Source organism: Mycena indigotica (assembly GCF_014461135.1).
Source record: "Mycena indigotica strain 171206Taipei chromosome Unknown Mind.scaff0009, whole genome shotgun sequence".
Classification (NCBI taxonomy): domain Eukaryota; kingdom Fungi; phylum Basidiomycota; class Agaricomycetes; order Agaricales; family Mycenaceae; genus Mycena; species Mycena indigotica.
The window spans coordinates 3,856,619-3,873,859 of record NW_023503008.1 but is presented as its reverse complement, the minus strand read 5'-3'; the positions used below and the strand labels follow the sequence as shown (position 1 = coordinate 3,873,859).

General features: G+C 51.8%; 8 protein-coding genes across 8 annotated transcripts; 5 read left to right on the top strand and 3 right to left on the bottom strand.

The window, feature by feature from the left end:
- Window positions 1-168: 168 nt before the first annotated feature.
- Window positions 169-1,389, bottom strand: MIND_01099000 (uncharacterized protein; the record flags this gene model as incomplete). Its single annotated transcript, XM_037367559.1, has 3 exons — window positions 169-419; window positions 472-805; window positions 862-1,389. 3 exons carry the CDS (start codon window positions 1,387-1,389, stop codon window positions 169-171), a joined length of 1,113 nt encoding a protein of 370 aa, XP_037216953.1.
- A 1,230-nt stretch (window positions 1,390-2,619) lies between these two features.
- MIND_01098900 (uncharacterized protein) lies at window positions 2,620-3,108 on the bottom strand (the record flags this gene model as incomplete). The annotated part of the gene is made up of 1 exon (XM_037367558.1): window positions 2,620-3,108. The coding sequence occupies one exon, from the start codon at window positions 3,106-3,108 to the stop codon at window positions 2,620-2,622; it is 489 nt and encodes a 162-aa protein (XP_037216952.1).
- Window positions 3,109-3,823: 715 nt separating this feature from the next.
- MIND_01098800 (Phosphoglycerate mutase-like protein) lies at window positions 3,824-5,534 on the top strand (the record flags this gene model as incomplete). The annotated part of the gene is made up of 2 exons (XM_037367557.1): window positions 3,824-4,660; window positions 4,710-5,534. 2 exons carry the CDS (start codon window positions 3,824-3,826, stop codon window positions 5,532-5,534), a joined length of 1,662 nt encoding a protein of 553 aa, XP_037216951.1.
- A 62-nt stretch (window positions 5,535-5,596) lies between these two features.
- MIND_01098700 (Phosphoglycerate mutase-like protein) lies at window positions 5,597-6,335 on the top strand (the record flags this gene model as incomplete). The annotated part of the gene is made up of 2 exons (XM_037367556.1): window positions 5,597-5,785; window positions 5,835-6,335. 2 exons carry the CDS (start codon window positions 5,597-5,599, stop codon window positions 6,333-6,335), a joined length of 690 nt encoding a protein of 229 aa, XP_037216950.1.
- A 556-nt stretch (window positions 6,336-6,891) lies between these two features.
- Window positions 6,892-8,843, top strand: MIND_01098600 (uncharacterized protein; the record flags this gene model as incomplete). The annotated part of the gene is made up of 2 exons (XM_037367555.1): window positions 6,892-7,259; window positions 7,310-8,843. 2 exons carry the CDS (start codon window positions 6,892-6,894, stop codon window positions 8,841-8,843), a joined length of 1,902 nt encoding a protein of 633 aa, XP_037216949.1.
- Window positions 8,844-11,263: 2,420 nt separating this feature from the next.
- MIND_01098500 (MFS general substrate transporter) lies at window positions 11,264-11,991 on the top strand (the record flags this gene model as incomplete). The annotated part of the gene is made up of 3 exons (XM_037367554.1): window positions 11,264-11,478; window positions 11,526-11,704; window positions 11,756-11,991. 3 exons carry the CDS (start codon window positions 11,264-11,266, stop codon window positions 11,989-11,991), a joined length of 630 nt encoding a protein of 209 aa, XP_037216948.1.
- A 234-nt stretch (window positions 11,992-12,225) lies between these two features.
- MIND_01098400 (MFS general substrate transporter) lies at window positions 12,226-14,828 on the top strand (the record flags this gene model as incomplete). Its single annotated transcript, XM_037367553.1, has 10 exons — window positions 12,226-12,700; window positions 12,745-12,871; window positions 12,917-13,066; window positions 13,120-13,201; window positions 13,250-13,266; window positions 13,316-13,753; window positions 13,808-13,895; window positions 13,946-14,464; window positions 14,521-14,708; window positions 14,756-14,828. 10 exons carry the CDS (start codon window positions 12,226-12,228, stop codon window positions 14,826-14,828), a joined length of 2,157 nt encoding a protein of 718 aa, XP_037216947.1.
- A 642-nt stretch (window positions 14,829-15,470) lies between these two features.
- Window positions 15,471-17,125, bottom strand: MIND_01098300 (uncharacterized protein; the record flags this gene model as incomplete). The annotated part of the gene is made up of 6 exons (XM_037367552.1): window positions 15,471-15,496; window positions 15,546-15,738; window positions 15,787-16,259; window positions 16,309-16,482; window positions 16,531-16,828; window positions 16,946-17,125. The coding sequence occupies 6 exons, from the start codon at window positions 17,123-17,125 to the stop codon at window positions 15,471-15,473; spliced, it is 1,344 nt and encodes a 447-aa protein (XP_037216946.1).
- Window positions 17,126-17,241: the final 116 nt, after the last annotated feature.

Sequence of the window (17,241 nt, the reverse complement as noted above, 5' to 3'; positions counted from 1 at the left end):
GGAGGTCGCTGAAGCGATGAGGGAAAGCAATCAATGTAAAATTTGTCACTACAAAGAGACAACGGGATTATATTGCTGGATAAGAAATCTAATGTGGAGTATTTTACTTGATGCCATTGTTGTAGAAATTTCGAAAGAACACATAGGAGTCCGAGCGGGAAGGAGAGGTCAAACCTGGACCCTATGAGACGAAGACCAGTGGAGTGAGTGGGTGCCACAGCATGAGCCCGAACGGTAGACTTGCTGATTGTTCAACTCGGGCTCTTCCTCCTCGTTCTCAAGGCTTTCCAAAGACACACTGTAGCGCAGAGTGCGGTTAATGTCGATTTGTGGCAGCGGCAGATATAGCTGTTTGAGCCTGAGAATCCAGAGGCGATCACTTGAAAAAGACGCAAGCAGGTTGTGGACATCTTGTGGCTCTGTATGGTAGGACATGTCATTTGAAGAAGAGAGCTCAATTGTGGGACATACCCAGCGGAAAAACTTCAAGCCACGGGAGTACTCGTGCCACTAATCCGGCCATTTTCTCCAAGTTGGGAAATCCATTGGAATTTGGCTCGTCGAGGGGGAGGGTCCACTCTGCTTGGATTTGGACACCCATGTAGGACGCCTCAAATGTTGCCCCTGATTCCGCAATTCTATCGCCCGAGGTGTCGTAGACCTCTTGAAAGCATGGTAACCTGGGCATTATGAAGGTAAGCCCAAAGAACAGCTTTATGAGGACATGAACAAGTTCATGCTCAATCGTCAGGAGGAGGATGAGCTCGAATGATGCCCGCAAGGCCGCATTGGGGACAGGTGTCATCTGGAAAGCAAAATGTAAAAAGCAGGACAGACTGAAACCAATGAGTAAACACGCACCGGACAGAGGACATCGCAAAGTTCTTTGGACAGACTCAGCTCTATTGTATTGTTTTCAACGCTAATCATCCCCCATGGGAACTCTGTGGGCGGCCCAGATTTGGTCGGTTTGGCTAGTGTTCGAATGAAGACATTCGGCATTCCCGTCTTGAGCGCTTCTTCGACGTCGGAGACACTAATGTGGTCATTGTCTTCCTCTGTTGGATGCAGGATTGGAGCCCCATCGAGTTCCGCAATAGTAGTGAGAATCATAGCCGAGATGATCTCCTTTGCCCTGTCCGATGCAAGGAGGTGATTGAATGCTGTTAGGATGTGGGCATGGATGGGGTAGTAGCGGTGGCCAGGCTGTACCTCCTCGCGGCTGCCCGTGTTTGACTCTAGGAAAATACGGAAAGCGGGACTGGTCCAGCCCTCAGAACCCGGGACGACAGTGTTCAAAGGATGCCGCTTGACGTGTTTGGCAAATTGTTCTCGGCGGGCAGCATCAGCGGCAGCGGAGGACTTACTTGGGCCTTCTGTTTGGCTCATGATTGGGCAGAACCAAGGTGTAATGCAATGTGAGACATACAGTGATGTCATCAAAACTCTGAATTCTCCGCTTCGGAGAGACATGCCGGCTCAAAAAGGCAAATCGGTTGCCTCCTACATGCTACTCAGAGGCATTGCCGCCGCGCGCCGTTGATGTTTGAGCAATATGATGTAAGTATTTGGCTAACTTGCCTTGCTGCCTGAACTGCATAATAATAAAAAGGTGGATAAATACATACTATGAAAAAAAAATTGGCCATGACACGGTCACGTGCACGATTGTCCATGGGATGAAATTACGTTCGATGTCACATTCACCCCTATTTCTGATAGCCAAGGCATGCTAGCTGTAGCCCGCAATGAATCCAGGTCGTTTGATGACAAATGTCACGGTCGGGGTCTAGGGGCAGTGAAATTAAGCCTATCGCCTCACGCTCAGCTTCGTCAAGCAGTGCGCGAGTTTCATGCGGCAAAGCGGCGAAGAAGAGCAGCTGCGGCAGTGTGTCCCTCGCGAGAACCACGTCACGCACGTCACGGTCTTTGCTCTGGACAAGCGCAACTTGAATGTCATCAAAGACCGAGTCCGATATGGCGTCGTGGATGGAAAATCATTTTTCCAGGATCTCCGACGCTCACCTGGACATTGGGGTCCATCGGGTCATCAATAATTTCGGTGTTACGGGGTTTGCGATGGCGGCCCGGAGGCCGGAAGTGACGGGCCGGGGGCCGTGGGCGCATTTTGGTCCTTGGAGAAGTCCAAGGCGCTGGATAACGATGAGGCAGGAGCGGGAGCCTGAGGGGGTTGCGGTGCAGTTAAAGTTGTCGTAGACGTATAGTAAGCAGACTATAGGGCGGCGTAAACTCTGGGCCGAAAGCAAATGTGCTGCAAATCTCGGCCGCATTTTGGAGGCATCCAAGCCGTCTAATAATGATGATGGCGCCGCCATTGGGGCGAGGGATGCAACACAGGCAAAGTCGCATTGGAGTGACTGGGGCCAGCGAGGAAACTTGAAGACACATTCAATACACAGGGAGGAAGCAACATTTGTGGTAGCCGGGTGATCTAGTAGTGAATCTGAGTTGACAACCAAATCAGACAAAAACTTCATACAACTTGGAAGATTGGCAAAATGACCGTGGAAGGGATGAGGTAATCAAAGATAAAAGAAACGAATTTCATCGTTAAGGGTTCAACGTCGACTTCCAACTCGGAATATCGAGAGTTATTGACTAGCGACGATAGTCCGTAGTTTTATGCATATGGGGCACTGGCACTCGCCAGTGATTCAGATGTGGACGCGGCGGCGCAGCCGGTGAGTCACGTCTTGCACTTGGGGTGCTTTGCTGGTCGAGCGGGGGTTGGCCCCAGCCGAGAGGGCGATTGGCGGGGACAGAGGGGGGCCTATCATAGACTGGTGGGCCTGGCAAATATGGGTGGCGGGACGCGTTGTGAGGGTAGACGAATAGCTGTGCCTGATTGTTGTTGTGGCATGGATATGGTGAATATGGCGGTGGCGCTAGTTTGTCTGACTGAGGTTGTCCAGTCTGACCACGGTGGGTCTCACTGACGGATGCGGAGGCAGGTGGAAGTGTGCCATGTCGGCGGATGGCCAACACCAACGCAATGGCTGAGAGACAAAACGAGGCCGCGACGAAGGCGGGCGAGACAAACGCGGATAACGGGAGGCTGGCCAAGTCGGGGTCGTTGAGGAGGTACATCCTGAAGGCTGATGTTTTGAAGCCGAGAACACCTTATATACTGCAGGCAAACGCACGCCACACATCCAGAACGAGAAACCAATTGGGCTGTACAGAACACCAAGTGTGGCGAAAATTGTGCGAAAAAACAAGGTGATATCGCGGCACGTTATGATGGCTGATGCCAACGAAAGTCAGTACTTGTCCAAGAAGTAAACATCTGGACCCACAAACACAGCCTATTGGTGGCATTGCTGGTAGGATTTATTTTGAGGGGCTGGCCGCTGGTCACGGACTTGATCAACGGCCCACATCCCACACTGACACGCCGAAGATAGGTCCAGACAAGCGCCCACTTATCCTGGCGCCAATCATGAGCGGGACGTTTCATTGTATGCTCACCTGACACTGCCAACGGCCGTCGGTGATAACAAATTCACTGACCCACCCACCAGAACGGCGCGAGGAACAAAAAGGCGCATTGTCTTCCCAATCTGTCATACCGCTCGCGCCGCAACAAAGTATCCATAACCCAGGCGACGGCGACACAAAAGAAGAAGAACGTCGCGGGCTCGGCGGTCTAAATTAGGGCCGGTCAGACAATCGAGCATGCCGCGTGTTTGTTGGCCTCAACATTTGCTTTGCAGAGAACATCAGTCTAGCTCCGCAACGATTGTCTCTGCCTTATTCTCCAGCAGCAACATAAAGCAGTAAGCCGGGTGTCGTTTTCATTGCCATGGCCCCATTCGAAAAACTCTCGCGAGAGCTGATAACGAAAATTGTTGACCAACTCTGCTACAATTCCGACATCGTCCTTCCCAGAACCAGGAGGAATGCCCACAGTCCGCAAATAATCCTTTCCCAAATCTCACACCTCTGGCGACGAGTCGTTCATTCGACAACCAGCCTGTTCAGCTGCTACGAAATCTCGCTCTCCCCCAACATAACGGCCGAGATGGGGCAGATGCTCGTTGATCAGACAGCGCATTACACGCGCATCTGGCGCGCTTCCAAAGGGATCGTCCTCAACGATTTGGGCGACGGACTCAGATTCTACTTCGCATTGACCGGTCCCAACCGCCACTACCGCGACTTCGCAGATTCGGAAAGCTATGTCGCCGCAGTGAACATGATCTGGACTGTGTTGGAGACACACGGGGTGGACATGGAGGCGCTCGCATTTCTGTTGACAGAGCAGGCGATAGTTCATTTGGGGAGTCGCGGGAAGCTTGCTCTCTATCATTTGGAGGAGCTGGAAATTAGGATGTTCATTGGGCAGCCGAAGGACGATGACTCGATCGGGTGGGCAGGAATAGAGGAGGGTGACGACGAAGACGACCATCCAGAGGCGCCGGCCGCCAGATTTATGTTGCATCCATCAGACGAGGACTCGGAGTTGTTCGAGACGATGGGAGCGCTGACCAAGCTCACATTCGGTTTCCAAGAGGAGCCGAGACGCGTTTTGGAACTCATTCAGTGGGCGATCCCGTATTTCCAGTTGACGACTTTGGCCTTGCCAAATGTCTGGCTGCCTTTCTATGACTGTGTCAAGGTGTTGAGAGAGGCAATACCGGTCAGTGATCGTGCTTACCTGTCAACACGCTTTATTGATATGATTCTAGTTGGAGCATTGTCGATTGGCCTGTGTAACACCGATCTTGAGCGACGGAATTATCACTGAGTATTGGGACGCAAAGCAACGCGACCCAGCCCCATTGGATAACCTCGAAGATATCGAAATCACGTTCCAAACTACTCTCCACTCGCATCTCTTTGCGCATTTCACATCATCAAGCCTTTCTCGTATGCGGCTCAGTACGCTGCCACGACCCGAAGCAGACTGGAAAAAGGAGCCCGAAATGCCGTGGCTGCAGCACAATTTCCCCGATTGGATCGAAAGCTGTCCGAATTTGACCACGCTCGAAGTCTACTTCGAGTTTGGCAACGACCCAGAGTCCGATGAGCGAGACAACATAGCGATTCGTCATGATGTTGACGCGCTGCAGCAAATGTTGGCGGCGGCGGCAAACGCAAATTCGGCCATCGTCGAGTTGGATTTGTTCTGGAGACCGTTGCAAGCCTCTGCAGAGTCTAAATTCGGCGAGCTATTCGAGCTGATAACCAAGAGCGACCACCCGACACATATCAACGTGGATGCAACGATTCGAAGTGTCCGAATGCTCAAGACGCGACTGGAGGCGGAAGGTTTGATGCAGATGGAGGATATGGCGCTGTATACCCCTAAGCGACAGGATTGTTCGGAGTCAGAATACGAGGCACTGCAGCAGGAAATACGCGTGCTGAAAACGGCGCTCAGAGGTAAAAATATTCCGCTCAAAGTGGCCGAGGTCGGTGATCCAAATGATGATGGTCAACCTAAAGGGTGGAAAACCATTGACATAGAGGAGGAGGACGAGCAGGGTGAAGGGGAAGGGCAGGAAAAGTAGTTCAGCGGGATTGTTTGTCATGATCATCAATCAATGTGACTTGACGCGTTCGTCTTCCATCCATGCCATTTGCAAGAGTCTATATCGTCCGTCATGGAGAAACGCAGGAGAATCGGGATTCCATCATACAAGGGCAACTTGACACAGAATTAAACAAGCTGGGCGAGCAGCAAGCAGCACAAGCAGCACGGGCATTGAAAGATGTCAAATTTGATGCAGCCTACAGCAGTGATTTAAGGCGGGCCGTGAAGGTTGGGAGTTATCAGCTTGGTTACACCGCTGAGATCAATGCCGTTTTAGACAGCTGAAACGATCGTCCGAGTCGGAGACCAGACTGTCGACATTCGAAAGGAGGATGCACTGAGGGAGAGGTTTATGGGGACTCTGCAAGGCGTGCAATGGGTCAACTCGCGGGATCACAACAAAAAACTGATGGCCGACCCAACAATCGAAACCACAGAGTCGTTTGCTACTCGCACAGCTAGCTGGTGGAAACGCGCAATCTTGCAACGGACGTTAGCCCTTTCGTCGCATGGAAAAAAGGGGGAAACATATAACATACTGGTAGTGAGCCACGGAGGAACCATTTCCATGCTGGTCAAGGGCCTTCTGGGTAGTGGCCGAGCGGTATTGGCAGAGGGTGTGGATTTGAGGTCGTTGAAAAACGTATCAGTGACTATCGTCGAGGTCGACTCGGAAAGGGATCCAGCGGTAGTGGTGAAATATGGGGATGTTAGTCATTTAGAGGCCGAGCTAGAGGTTGGCTTAGTTCATGGTAATGTCGACGAGGTGAAAAACTAACTCCATTCCCGTACTGCACTCAGTGTGTTTTTCCCGAAATCGAGTTTTTCCCTCCAATTCGAGAGTTGTTACTGCTCAACTTTCGATTGAACATGTCGTGGGTGTAGATAGGCTCAGTTGTGAGGGCAACGAAGGAAAAAATCACGGGATCATGATGCGCCATCACCTATCATTTGCTCCCTCTTTCTGCCCACGTTGTTGCATTGCATTGTTACATGTGCAAAGGCCCTTGTTCTGCGGTGAATGGGATGCAACTCTCCCGAACCTAGTGAGTTTTTCGTGAACTGTCTTTCAGCACGTAGTAATCTCGTCGCATCCACGTAGTCATCTTGTCCCAGCACTCAGAGCTGGTACCTTGTCCCGGGAATTGCCTCTTATTCTACCTCCTTGACCCGCCTTTGTCTCATCGGCCAACTTTTTCCGACACTTAATGGTCATATGGATCATGATGTCGAAGCTCTAAAGGCGCTTTGTTTGACCACTGAGCCATTCCCCCACTCGCGGTTTCGCTGGCCATGCCACTATTTTTTTCAAAGCGACGCCACATCGTGTCCGCATGAAGTTCAAGGGGTTCACGTATATAATCACTGGCAAACTTCGAGTCAATGCGTCACCATCCACTCACACTCACAACTACCTGCTACCATTCTCCATGTTTCCCTTCCAACATCACCACGAGCAACTCGCGCAATCATCGTCGGAAGAGCCTCAGCTCCCGGCAGTTCTTGCCACGCACGAGCGACAACCGACATCTCGGTCCATTTACTCTGTGCCTCCCGGATTTGCGCAACCCCAGAATTCACTAAAACGACCAGCCTACTTCGAGGCGGATGGTCATGAACTTGAACGATCCACTGGTGATTATAAGCGGCATCGAGCGGAGGTAGTGCCACAACCTGCATATTGTCCTATTTGTCTTGACCGGTGAGCATGAATGCTATTCGTAAATATGGAGTTTTAACGATATTATCTAGCTTTGAGAACGTCAGTTCGCGCACTGAACACATCGGAAATGACTTTTGCAAAAGACGTGCTATTGCATATGGGCGCAAGTTTCCTTCTGCACGAGAGCTGGCCTCGATGAAGCGAAGGTTTGCAGATGATCCACTGCAGCAGCTTGCACCCTTCCATGACCCGATTTACGGACAAGCAAGCCAGCCCATGGCCTCGTCTTCCGCCAACACCGAGGTTGTCGCGCCCGTTCCCTTGCCCCGCCAGCAGTCGAGACAGGTCCTCCACAATGGTGTTCCGCCTCTGATGCGACACCAGGCTTCCCAACGGGCTCCCACTCAATCAATGCCCCGGCCCTCTTCGACTCGAAATGTCGTTCCTCCCCAACCACAACCATCCAACACCCCTCGAGATATATACGCAGACGCTGTCACCCGTTATTTTGAAGGACGCCAGCCGCAAATGACATCCAATATGGGGCCTCCACCACCGCAAAATGGCTTTCAACCTGGAAACTTTAGTCCTCCCCCGGCACCAGATGTCTTGCCACTCAACATTATTCGGGACGCCCTGGCCGAGTATCTTGAAAAACGTCAGTCGCAGATGCCGCGCAGCGGCCACCAGTCGACAATGCAAGCTCCATCACAAAACACCTTTCAAGGACCTTTATCCCAAAGTCACAGCCGCCGCCAGTCAGTGGCTCAAGCGCTGGCGTATATAAACCAGCCTCGCCCCTCCCAGTGGGAGCCACAGCCCAACATCGGCGCTCAATATCCGGACAACATGACCCTCGCTCCGACAACTCAAGGTTTGGGACGGCCACCATTCGCACACAATACTTTGAATTCCTCTGCGCTTGATCCAACTCCAACACGGGCGACAAGTCATTTGCATGGCATGCGGCAAACGGCATCGCACAACGACGTTTTGGCTGAGACGGCAACCAATGCGCCAGCCAGCCCGTTGAAGAAATCGAAATCTTCCAACGACATTATTGAACGGGCGGCCCCTGCCTCGGCTCCACCGCTCGCTGACTATAACTCCGAAGTCACATATGATCCGGTGCCTCAGCAGCTTGTAGCTGAAGCGACGCTTCTCCCGGCCCCCAACGAAGATGGTCTCCCTGATGACATCGAATCCATCCTTGCAAACCTCGACGCCCAGCGTCGGGACGCCTTGGGTATCACAGACAACGACCCCAACGCTGTTCCAACTGTCGCGCAAGAGCAGCAAGCCCATGCTCTCGATTCCTACTTCCAAGGTGTCCTTGGTAATCAGCAGGCCATGCACATTCCAGCAAATGCGCCTCAATTTGATTGGGCTACCATGAACACGTTTGACTCGGGATCTGCTCCAGAGCAGACTGAGCTCTGGGACTGGTCTGCATATCACGGTGGAGACGGCTTCAACGAGACTTGGCAGCCAGATGGACAGTTGCGGATGGAAAACCCAGAAATGACACACGCCGATGGGGAAGCAAGCGATTGGGCGTACACAATTCCGTGGTTGCAACTGTACGATATGTCGATGGAGCCGGCGCCGAACGCGCATCATTGAAGAACAAATAGACGTGACTTTTGCTAAACGTTATTGTAGAGTTTTGTTTGTATTAGCACTATGTACAACATACTGAGAAAGTATCAATGTTTTCTAATGGCTCGTGTCTTGAGCGTTTGGCCTGAATCCATCTTAAGCTTAAGGGACAGTAGTTCGATGCTCAGCGCTCAGCAGCTCATCTTCAAGTTGCCACTTTTTGCAGACTGGAACTCTAGTGCATTAATTTGAGTGATTCGACCGAAACGAGGTCTTTTCAGACCCTCTTCAGGTCCCGCATGACCGTCAGCGGCGTCGCCAGATATCCTCACTTTTCGTCAACACTGATGGACTTCGTGGGCGCAAAATTGATGGTAATGATGACTATTATTTATCGGTCTTCCCCAACCACAAGTGAAAAGCTGAAGCAAAAGCAGAGTGCTTGGCCCATCTAAAATAGTATCGCCAATCATTGAGCTCGATGGATAGCGTACCTACTCGGACACTAGAAAAAATATTGCCGGTGTTCATGGTACAAGCAAAATAGGCTAATGCATCGCACGAGCTAGAAAGCGGGAGAATGTGAGTCATCGTCAGCTTGTAACACTCGTCTCGGATTCTCCCACACGGCCGAGTACTGGGACAAGTGGATTTTTAAGTCACGTTATCTGCTAGTTTGGGACGGACAATGTCTTCTCCTCTCCCTTCTCCCTTCTTGACGCCCCAGGATACCCAAATGGACTGCGACAACGAAGAACAAGCCTCTAACAGTTATGTCGCTGTGGAATACAGCGGCCATGCCACCCTAATTCCATCATGCTCTTCACCACAAACCGACTCTTCTGCGGCTTCAGCTTCAACAAACTCGATCGACGAAGCTTCGGGCTACGTCGTGATGGGACATAGCGAGCATGCCACCCAGAGTCCAGGCAGTTCTTCCCCCCGATCCGACTTTTCGAGCGTTGTAGATGCCCGCACAGCATCAACAGACAGCATCAACACCCCCAACGAGGACGCATTCGACGACCTTTTTGACGGGCCGCTATCCCCAGTGTCAAGCCTGGATTCCGATGCAGGCAACGAGTTGCCTGAGCCGATGCCGCAGCTCGATTTACTCTCCGACTCTGAACTCTTGGAGTGGACAGAGAAAAACGTCCCTAAGGGACGGCACGTACAAGTCGAGGTAACGCGTCGAAGGTTGCACGATGCGTTGGTCTCCCCCCATAAGGAACTTGACCCCGACCCCAACATGCAGAGAAAGGCGTATTGCCCTCTATGTTACACCGGGTGCGTTTAATGCTTGCTACACGGTCAAGTTGACCAACGATGATAATAGGCTTGCATGTACACGCAGTCGAAAAGCACACATGGGCAACGACAGCTGCATCGGCATCGCCAAAGATCACGGAAATGAGATTCCAGATAAGCAGGGCATGGTGGAGTTGAAGTTGAAGATCAGAAAAGACCAATTGCTCCACTTGCGCAGGGTCTATTGGAGAGAACTGCTGGTAAATCAATACAAAACACGCGAGGAAGACCCCGAGGAGGTGAAGAGACACGAGGCTCATTGTGAAAGCGCATTCACTGAGGAGCGAATAGCCATTGCATGGAAAGCCGTCGAGGCCATGCCTCCTGTGAAAAACCTTGCCCCAAACCCACGGTCTCGTGGACAATACCATCGGCCCGCTGAAGGAAAACACGTCAAGACGGATTCTGCATCCCACCAGCTCCCCACCGCACCATTGTTGCTCGACGAGGACTATCCCGATACTGCCATGAACGGCAGTTATCAAACTGATTGGAGCCCAACAGCAGCACAATACGCCAACATGCCCGCCCCTGATTACGACAATTTGTATGGGAACTTTTCGATGGTGGCTCAGGCTGGCTGGCAGCCAAGTTACGGCCAGTACGGAAGCCAAGGACAAGAATGGACGAACCAGCATGGTTATTACCACCAGGGGACATACCCATACACGCAATATAACGCTGGAATGGCTCAACAGGGCTACCAGCAAGGTCTACAGGCAGGCTCACCAGAGAGATATGATGAAGGGGCTGCGAGTGGTTGGGCATCACATCCCAATGTCGGTGGTGGCGGTTACCCGCCCAACGCCGGTGCCTATGGAGGTTATTATCCTGCAAATTATGCTCAGAGCCAGAATCCCCACCTTCAGCAATGGCAGCAGCAGCAGTCTGCAGGACAAGTCTCCGCCCAAGGAACCGCGTATGGAGCGTATGAAATGTTGGATGAGGAAACCAAGGCTCAAGTTGATGGAATTCTCAAGTCGCTAGGTATCGACCCAGCATTTGACGCCGAGATGCGAAGATGAACAGAGAGACTCGAAAAGCATTAGTATATCTCCAACTTAGTGGTGGTAGCTTGAAGGAAGGAAAGAATTGAATGGTCACGTCATATTTACTCCTTGCCGCAGTACTTCTCGATGTCGCACACAATCAAATCGCTGCCAACTTCGACGGCAACTTACGATGGCTCTCTTTTGCGCGTAGCGATTGTTCATGCCCGCTGGAATGCGACCGTGATCGACTCGCTTCTGAAAGGTTGTGTGGAGAAACTTAAGGCAAGTGGCGTCAAGGAGAGCAACATCATCGTTCAGAGTGTCCCTGGAAGTTTCGAACTTCCGTTGGCTTGCCAAAAGTGCGTGTTTTTACTTTCTAAAACCATCCAAGTTGATAGCTTTCCAGGGTCATCGCTGGCTCGCATGTCCAGGCAGCATCAAACGTTACCGACTTGCTTGGAGGACTGAGTTTCGGTGGTAATTCACGGTCTGGTACCCCAGCTCCACCCTCGGCCTCACCCGTGGTTGTCGCCATGCCCAATGAGCCGTTTGACGCGGTCATTGCTATTGGTGTCCTTATCAAGGGTTGGTTTTTAAACCATTCCGTTGTCGATTCATCTCATCGTTCTTTCCAAGGCGCTACGATGCACTTTGAATATATTTCGGACGCGGTGTCGCATGCGCTCATGAAGGTCCAGCTCGACACTGGCGTGCCCGTCATCTTTGGTGTTCTAACTGCCCTCACCGACGATCAAGCGTTGGAGCGATCTGGCCTGAAGGAAGGAGGGCATAACCACGGTGAAGACTGGGGGCTCGCCGCTGTGGAGATGGGCTCGCACGTTAGGCGATGGAGAGAAGGCAAATTCAACTAAGGACATGAAGCAAAGCAAATTGTACTACTACGGACATCTCGGAGACAGTTCGGGTTATTATAATGTCAAAGCACATCTTGAATGGTCGCTGCATAGTTGTGACGTGGACTCGTAGTCGAATAAAATAAAGCTCAGCGAAAACGGCTTCCTGCTAATTGAGAGCGCAAAGAAAACGCGACGATCAGCGGCGAGAAGAAACGTGATCCCGTGATTTAGATTCTCCTTCCTCCCCGCATGGCCGGCGGACTTGGCCCTTCGCTGGGTACCGTCGTACCTCTCGATCCATCCCACTGGTCTGGCCAACCACGCGTTCTTGGCCCTAAATGGGCTCATCTCATCATTCTTACCGTTGGACTGCTGGGCGTGCAAGTATTCTGGAGCGTAGAAATGGCCTTTGCAAGCCCATACCTCATCTCCCTCGGCCTCTCCACCTCCCATGTTGCCCTTGTGTTCCTCGCCGGTCCACTATCTGGTCTTGTCGTCCAACCACTTGTTGGCGCGTTTGCGGACGTCAGTACTTCCAAGTGGGGTCGGCGGAGGCCATATATCATCGCAGGATGTGCCATTAGCGTGCTAGGCATGCTTTTGCTCGGATATACGAAGCAGGTCGCCGCTTGGTTCACTCATTCAGGCTCAGAAGCGCATAGCGGGTTGACAACTATATTGGCGGTGCTTTCGATATTCGTGGTGGATTTCTCAATCAACGCTGGTGTGTGGCTCAGCTATATTCCTCCTCCCAGACTGCTGAAATAGCCGCATATAAAGTTCAGGCAGTGGACAGAGCTCTGTTGGTCGACATACTTCCAACGTCAGAACAGACGGCTGGTAATGCTTGTGCTGCACTTATGCTGGGCATTGGATCTGTCCTCGGCTTCTTTATGTGCGTACCATAGCTTCTGCCGCTCAAGGCTAATATTCTCAACAGCGGGAACCTCCCTTTGCCCACTCTCTTTCCCTTTCTGAAAGCCGAATCTGAGCTACAAGCACTTTCAGCCATCGTGTCGTTTGTCCTTCTCGCCTTGCATTTGCTCACGGCCATCATGGTCCGTGAACGTGTGCTGCTCAAGAGTGCTGGGTGCGTCACTGTTTTATCTTGCTGCGCAAAGTTGATCAACATCGTTTCTTTAGTCTGCCGCGACCATCCTTACGCAATGAATTTCGTGACATCTGGAAACACGCCCGAACGCTACCCCGAGTAATACGGCAAATCGTAAGTCGTTTCTGTGGGGTCATATAACGCATAACTAAAAATAATTAGTGCATGATCCAGTTTTTGTGAGTCTTGTGGCGACTATTCTAGTTTATGGTATTCACCAGTCAACAGTGCATGGCTCGGCTGGTTTCCTGTCTTGTTCTACACGACGATGTATTTCTCCGACCTATATTTCCGCTCTCTACCTCCTGTAGCTGTGATTCGAGCGCTTCTTCGACGTGCGGAGGCACCAGTGGAATCACCCACAGACACAGCAACTCGTCTGGGTGCTAGGGCACAACTTTTCTATGCACTCTTAGCCTTGGCAACAAACGCCCTACTACCATTTCTTCTGCCCCATCCCGATGGACCGCGGGAGGGTCGTCGTCGGAGAGGAATGCGGAATTCGCAGCTTATGGGTCGTGTCGACATGGACTCGTTCCAAGGCTCTAACGAGGGCAGGCAACGATGGAATTTCAGCAACTATATTCCTGATGCGATCCGCCTGCCATTACCGACCTGGTGGGCTGCTTCCCATGCAATATTCTCTCTCTGTATGATCGGAACGTTGTATGTCGCTCTTTCTGCCTCTCTTTTAGCCAGCTTATCCCTCAATCCACACAGCTTTACCAGTTCCATCTCGACTGGCACCATACTCATCGCTTGCACGGGATTCTCCTGGGGTATCACGCAATGGGCACCGTTTTCGCTCGTATGTGCTTATGATTACGCTTCATCGACCTTGAACTAAATGCCAAATAGCTAGCCGAAGCGATCCTTACCTCTCCAGCGCCAGGGGAGGTGGCTTCTGGTCATGCCCGTAACGATTCAATCTCTATGTCGATACGGCTTGCCGACGCTCGTACCCGCGCAGATGCAGGCTCTGAAGAGGAGGAGGGTTTTTTGGTCGCCCGACCAGACGAATTTGACAGCGACGACGACAGCGAAGCTCAGCGTGCCAGACGGCACACACGTGACAACAGCGATTCGGACATCGAGTTTGTGCGGGATAGCGGCGATTCTGGCTCGGGCTCGCCTGCATCTATATCGAGTTTCAGGAGGAAGCCTCTCCCGAGGGGGATTTCAAAGGAGGGGCTTGCACGGGGACCGGCGTTGCTGGGTAATCCCAATGCACAACTGAGTGTGGTCGATGTGGTCACGCCGCGATCGATATACGAAGAACGATTTGAGAGCGCGCCTGGGGTCGACGCCGAGCAAGCTTTCGGTAGCGAGCTTCCCGCTGAAGGAGGTGGTTTGAGTGCCAAGGCGGGGGTTATTCTGGTATGCATTGACTTGTTTCTTTTTTCTTTCGTCTGGTTCATCTGGAATCTTTACAGGGCATTCACAACATCTTCATCGTTATTCCGCAGTTCCTCGTTACGGCCCTTGCCTCCATTATTTTCGCCCTGTTTGACGAATCGGAGCAACCAACAACTGCGGTAACTTCTGGCTCAACCAACTCGACGATCTCTGCTCGCTCGGCTGCCGCTGCTTCCGGTAGAAATTCGGTCGTGATTGTTTTCCGGTAACGCGATGCCTTGCTGAACAGAACATCACTGAGGTTGCTTGCAGGATTGGTGGTCTGTGGGCGGCCATCGCCTTTGTGCTTGCGTGGCGGCTAGCAAGGGAGCTCAAGAGGCGATAGCAGACGTCACGTGTTTTCGCCTTTCCCGCTGTCTTTCCCCAGGCAGCTTTGGCTTGACTGTGTTGTTTGGCCAACGAAAACCTCGCCCTGCGTTGCAACGCTGTTGCCGAAAACCGTTACTCTACGAACAGTCGCGACAATAAACGCTTGTTTAGGCGACACTCTTTTAGACGGGTCTTGTACAGACTCATTGGGACTGCGGAAAATTATCGTATTGTTATTGTCTCTTCTGTTATCCTAGACCCGCAATCAATTTGTACAGTAGTGAATCGTCTCGCGCAAGCCACTTCACATCGGGGTTTCACGCAAAAACGGTGACTCGGAGTTGAATTTTTTGTCAGAGATCAGGTCCCGAAAGTGGTTCCGAGTCAAACTCTGAAAGTTAGACTGTTTTTGGATCATGTTCTAACAGTTATAACATTACAATTGTTTTTTTGGGAATGCGTGCCAGAAACTCTGAAGTATGAAATGTTAGAATTAGAAAGAAGACATATTTGGACATCTTTTAGAAGGATAAAATGGCATCAATAGCCATAGAGTTGGAGTTGGTGCTAGGATGTAACTTAACTTGACAAAGAAACACCTCAACCTCTTGGAGGATGCTTAAGAATCAAGACCAAAGCCTCTTATCTCCAAAGAGAGTTAGGAAAAAAGGGATGGTCTCAAGACTAAGTAGTGAATACATCGATGGCGTGAATGATGCAAAAGTACAATTACAACTGTCCGTGGTAGATGATGCCTCAAAACAGCGTTCCGTCGCTCTCAATCTCGATTGGAGGTCCACCAACAGGTCCGCGCAGGGTTTTGGCGATCTCACGCCCGCCTTTCCAGGTAGCGCTTTCGAGAACTTGCGCGAGGCTGAGGTCGGGGGCGGAGAGGGGCTTCTTGGATGGCAGCGGCTGTGCGGTCGCTGCACAGGATGTTAAGAAAGGTAAGGATGTCAAAAGAAGGAAAGGACTTGCAGCAAAATCACGGTCAGAGCGCGCCATTCGATAATGGCGGGATGGGTCGGTGGAACACGGGGCACCCCGCTGACTGCATCTACCCCCAACTTTTCTGGTGGGTTAGGTTTGAGGGACAGAACACCAAGGTCGACGAAAAGCCCGCCGTTGCGGTATTCGGGTAGGCCGGTCATATCTTCGACTCCGTCGAAATGCCAGCCGAGGATTTTGCTAAGGGGCTCAATGAGGGAGTAGGTCAGCCAGCCAGTGAGTTTGTGGAAGGGCACGAAAGTCGCGCCATCAGATGGGCCGGGGGCGGGTGATTGGGAAAGGGCGGAGCAGGGCCAGACATCGCCGAGCGAGAGACCGGCGAGTGACGTCCGTGACGGGGGCCAGATTGGCTGGAGGCCAGCGATGAGTGCATGCCAGAGAGCAGCGACAGGCACGTGGTGGGTGCCAGATGATACAAGTGATTGTGAGGAGAGGAAATCTAAAGTAGAGAGTCAGATTAATCTGATTAAGTTGATTTGTTTCCTCACCAACAACCCCTCCTGGACGAGCAGCGCTGCCAAAGAACTCGGGGCTTGTTCGTAGAGCCGTGCTGAGGTTAACCAGCAGCGAAGTGCGGCCTTCCAGCCCAACCAATGGGTTATCCGGCGTAACTTGCATGCCAGCACTTATTTTCTCGACAGTCAGCCGAGCAAGTCCTTCCGCTGCAAACCAGGTGAGCATCAAAAGCAGCAAATTGAACACCCACACACCATCGACTTGGTATGGTTTGTTTGGGTCACCCGAGAACAAGCCCTGCATGAACATATGGAAAGCAGCAACACCCAGCCCCTCTGAGCGACTGAACTGGAGCCCACTCTCGGCTTCAGTGTACGTCCATTTGTTGCCCGCGCCGGCATCGAGCAAGACGGCGACCATGAAGAGATCGATGAGTCGTTTGGCGATTTCGGTGTCGTTAGGCGGTAGAGGGGATGCCTTCCACTGCGCGATGAGCGGTGCGATTCGCGGCCGGCCAGCATCGAGGTGGCGCCAACGCCCATGAGGAGGGATCTAACATCTGAGTTTTGACTTCATTGTCAAAGCAGCGGCTTGCCTGCGCATAGTCTGAGCCAAAGTCTCTCTATAGTGGTGGTGAGTAAGGTGTCAAGTTGGAATATAACCGCGCACCTTTATGATATCCACACAAAACGCCGCGACATCGCGCTCTTTTTCTGGATGGTACTCAAAATACTCCAGCTTTCCCTCTTTTGCCAGATCGAAGACACGTGTGCATCGCTCTCGAATGGCGGGGAGAGTTCGCAAATAGGCAGCGATTTGGTTTGGTGGTGTTGTGGCTGCCAGGTTCATGAAGGGCAGAGAGAAGAATGTGACGCGTGCCAAGCGAGACCACGAACAACCCATAATTTGGCCAACACTCTAATTGCTCTGTTTTTTTATACCCAAAGCCGCATGCAAACCATGAA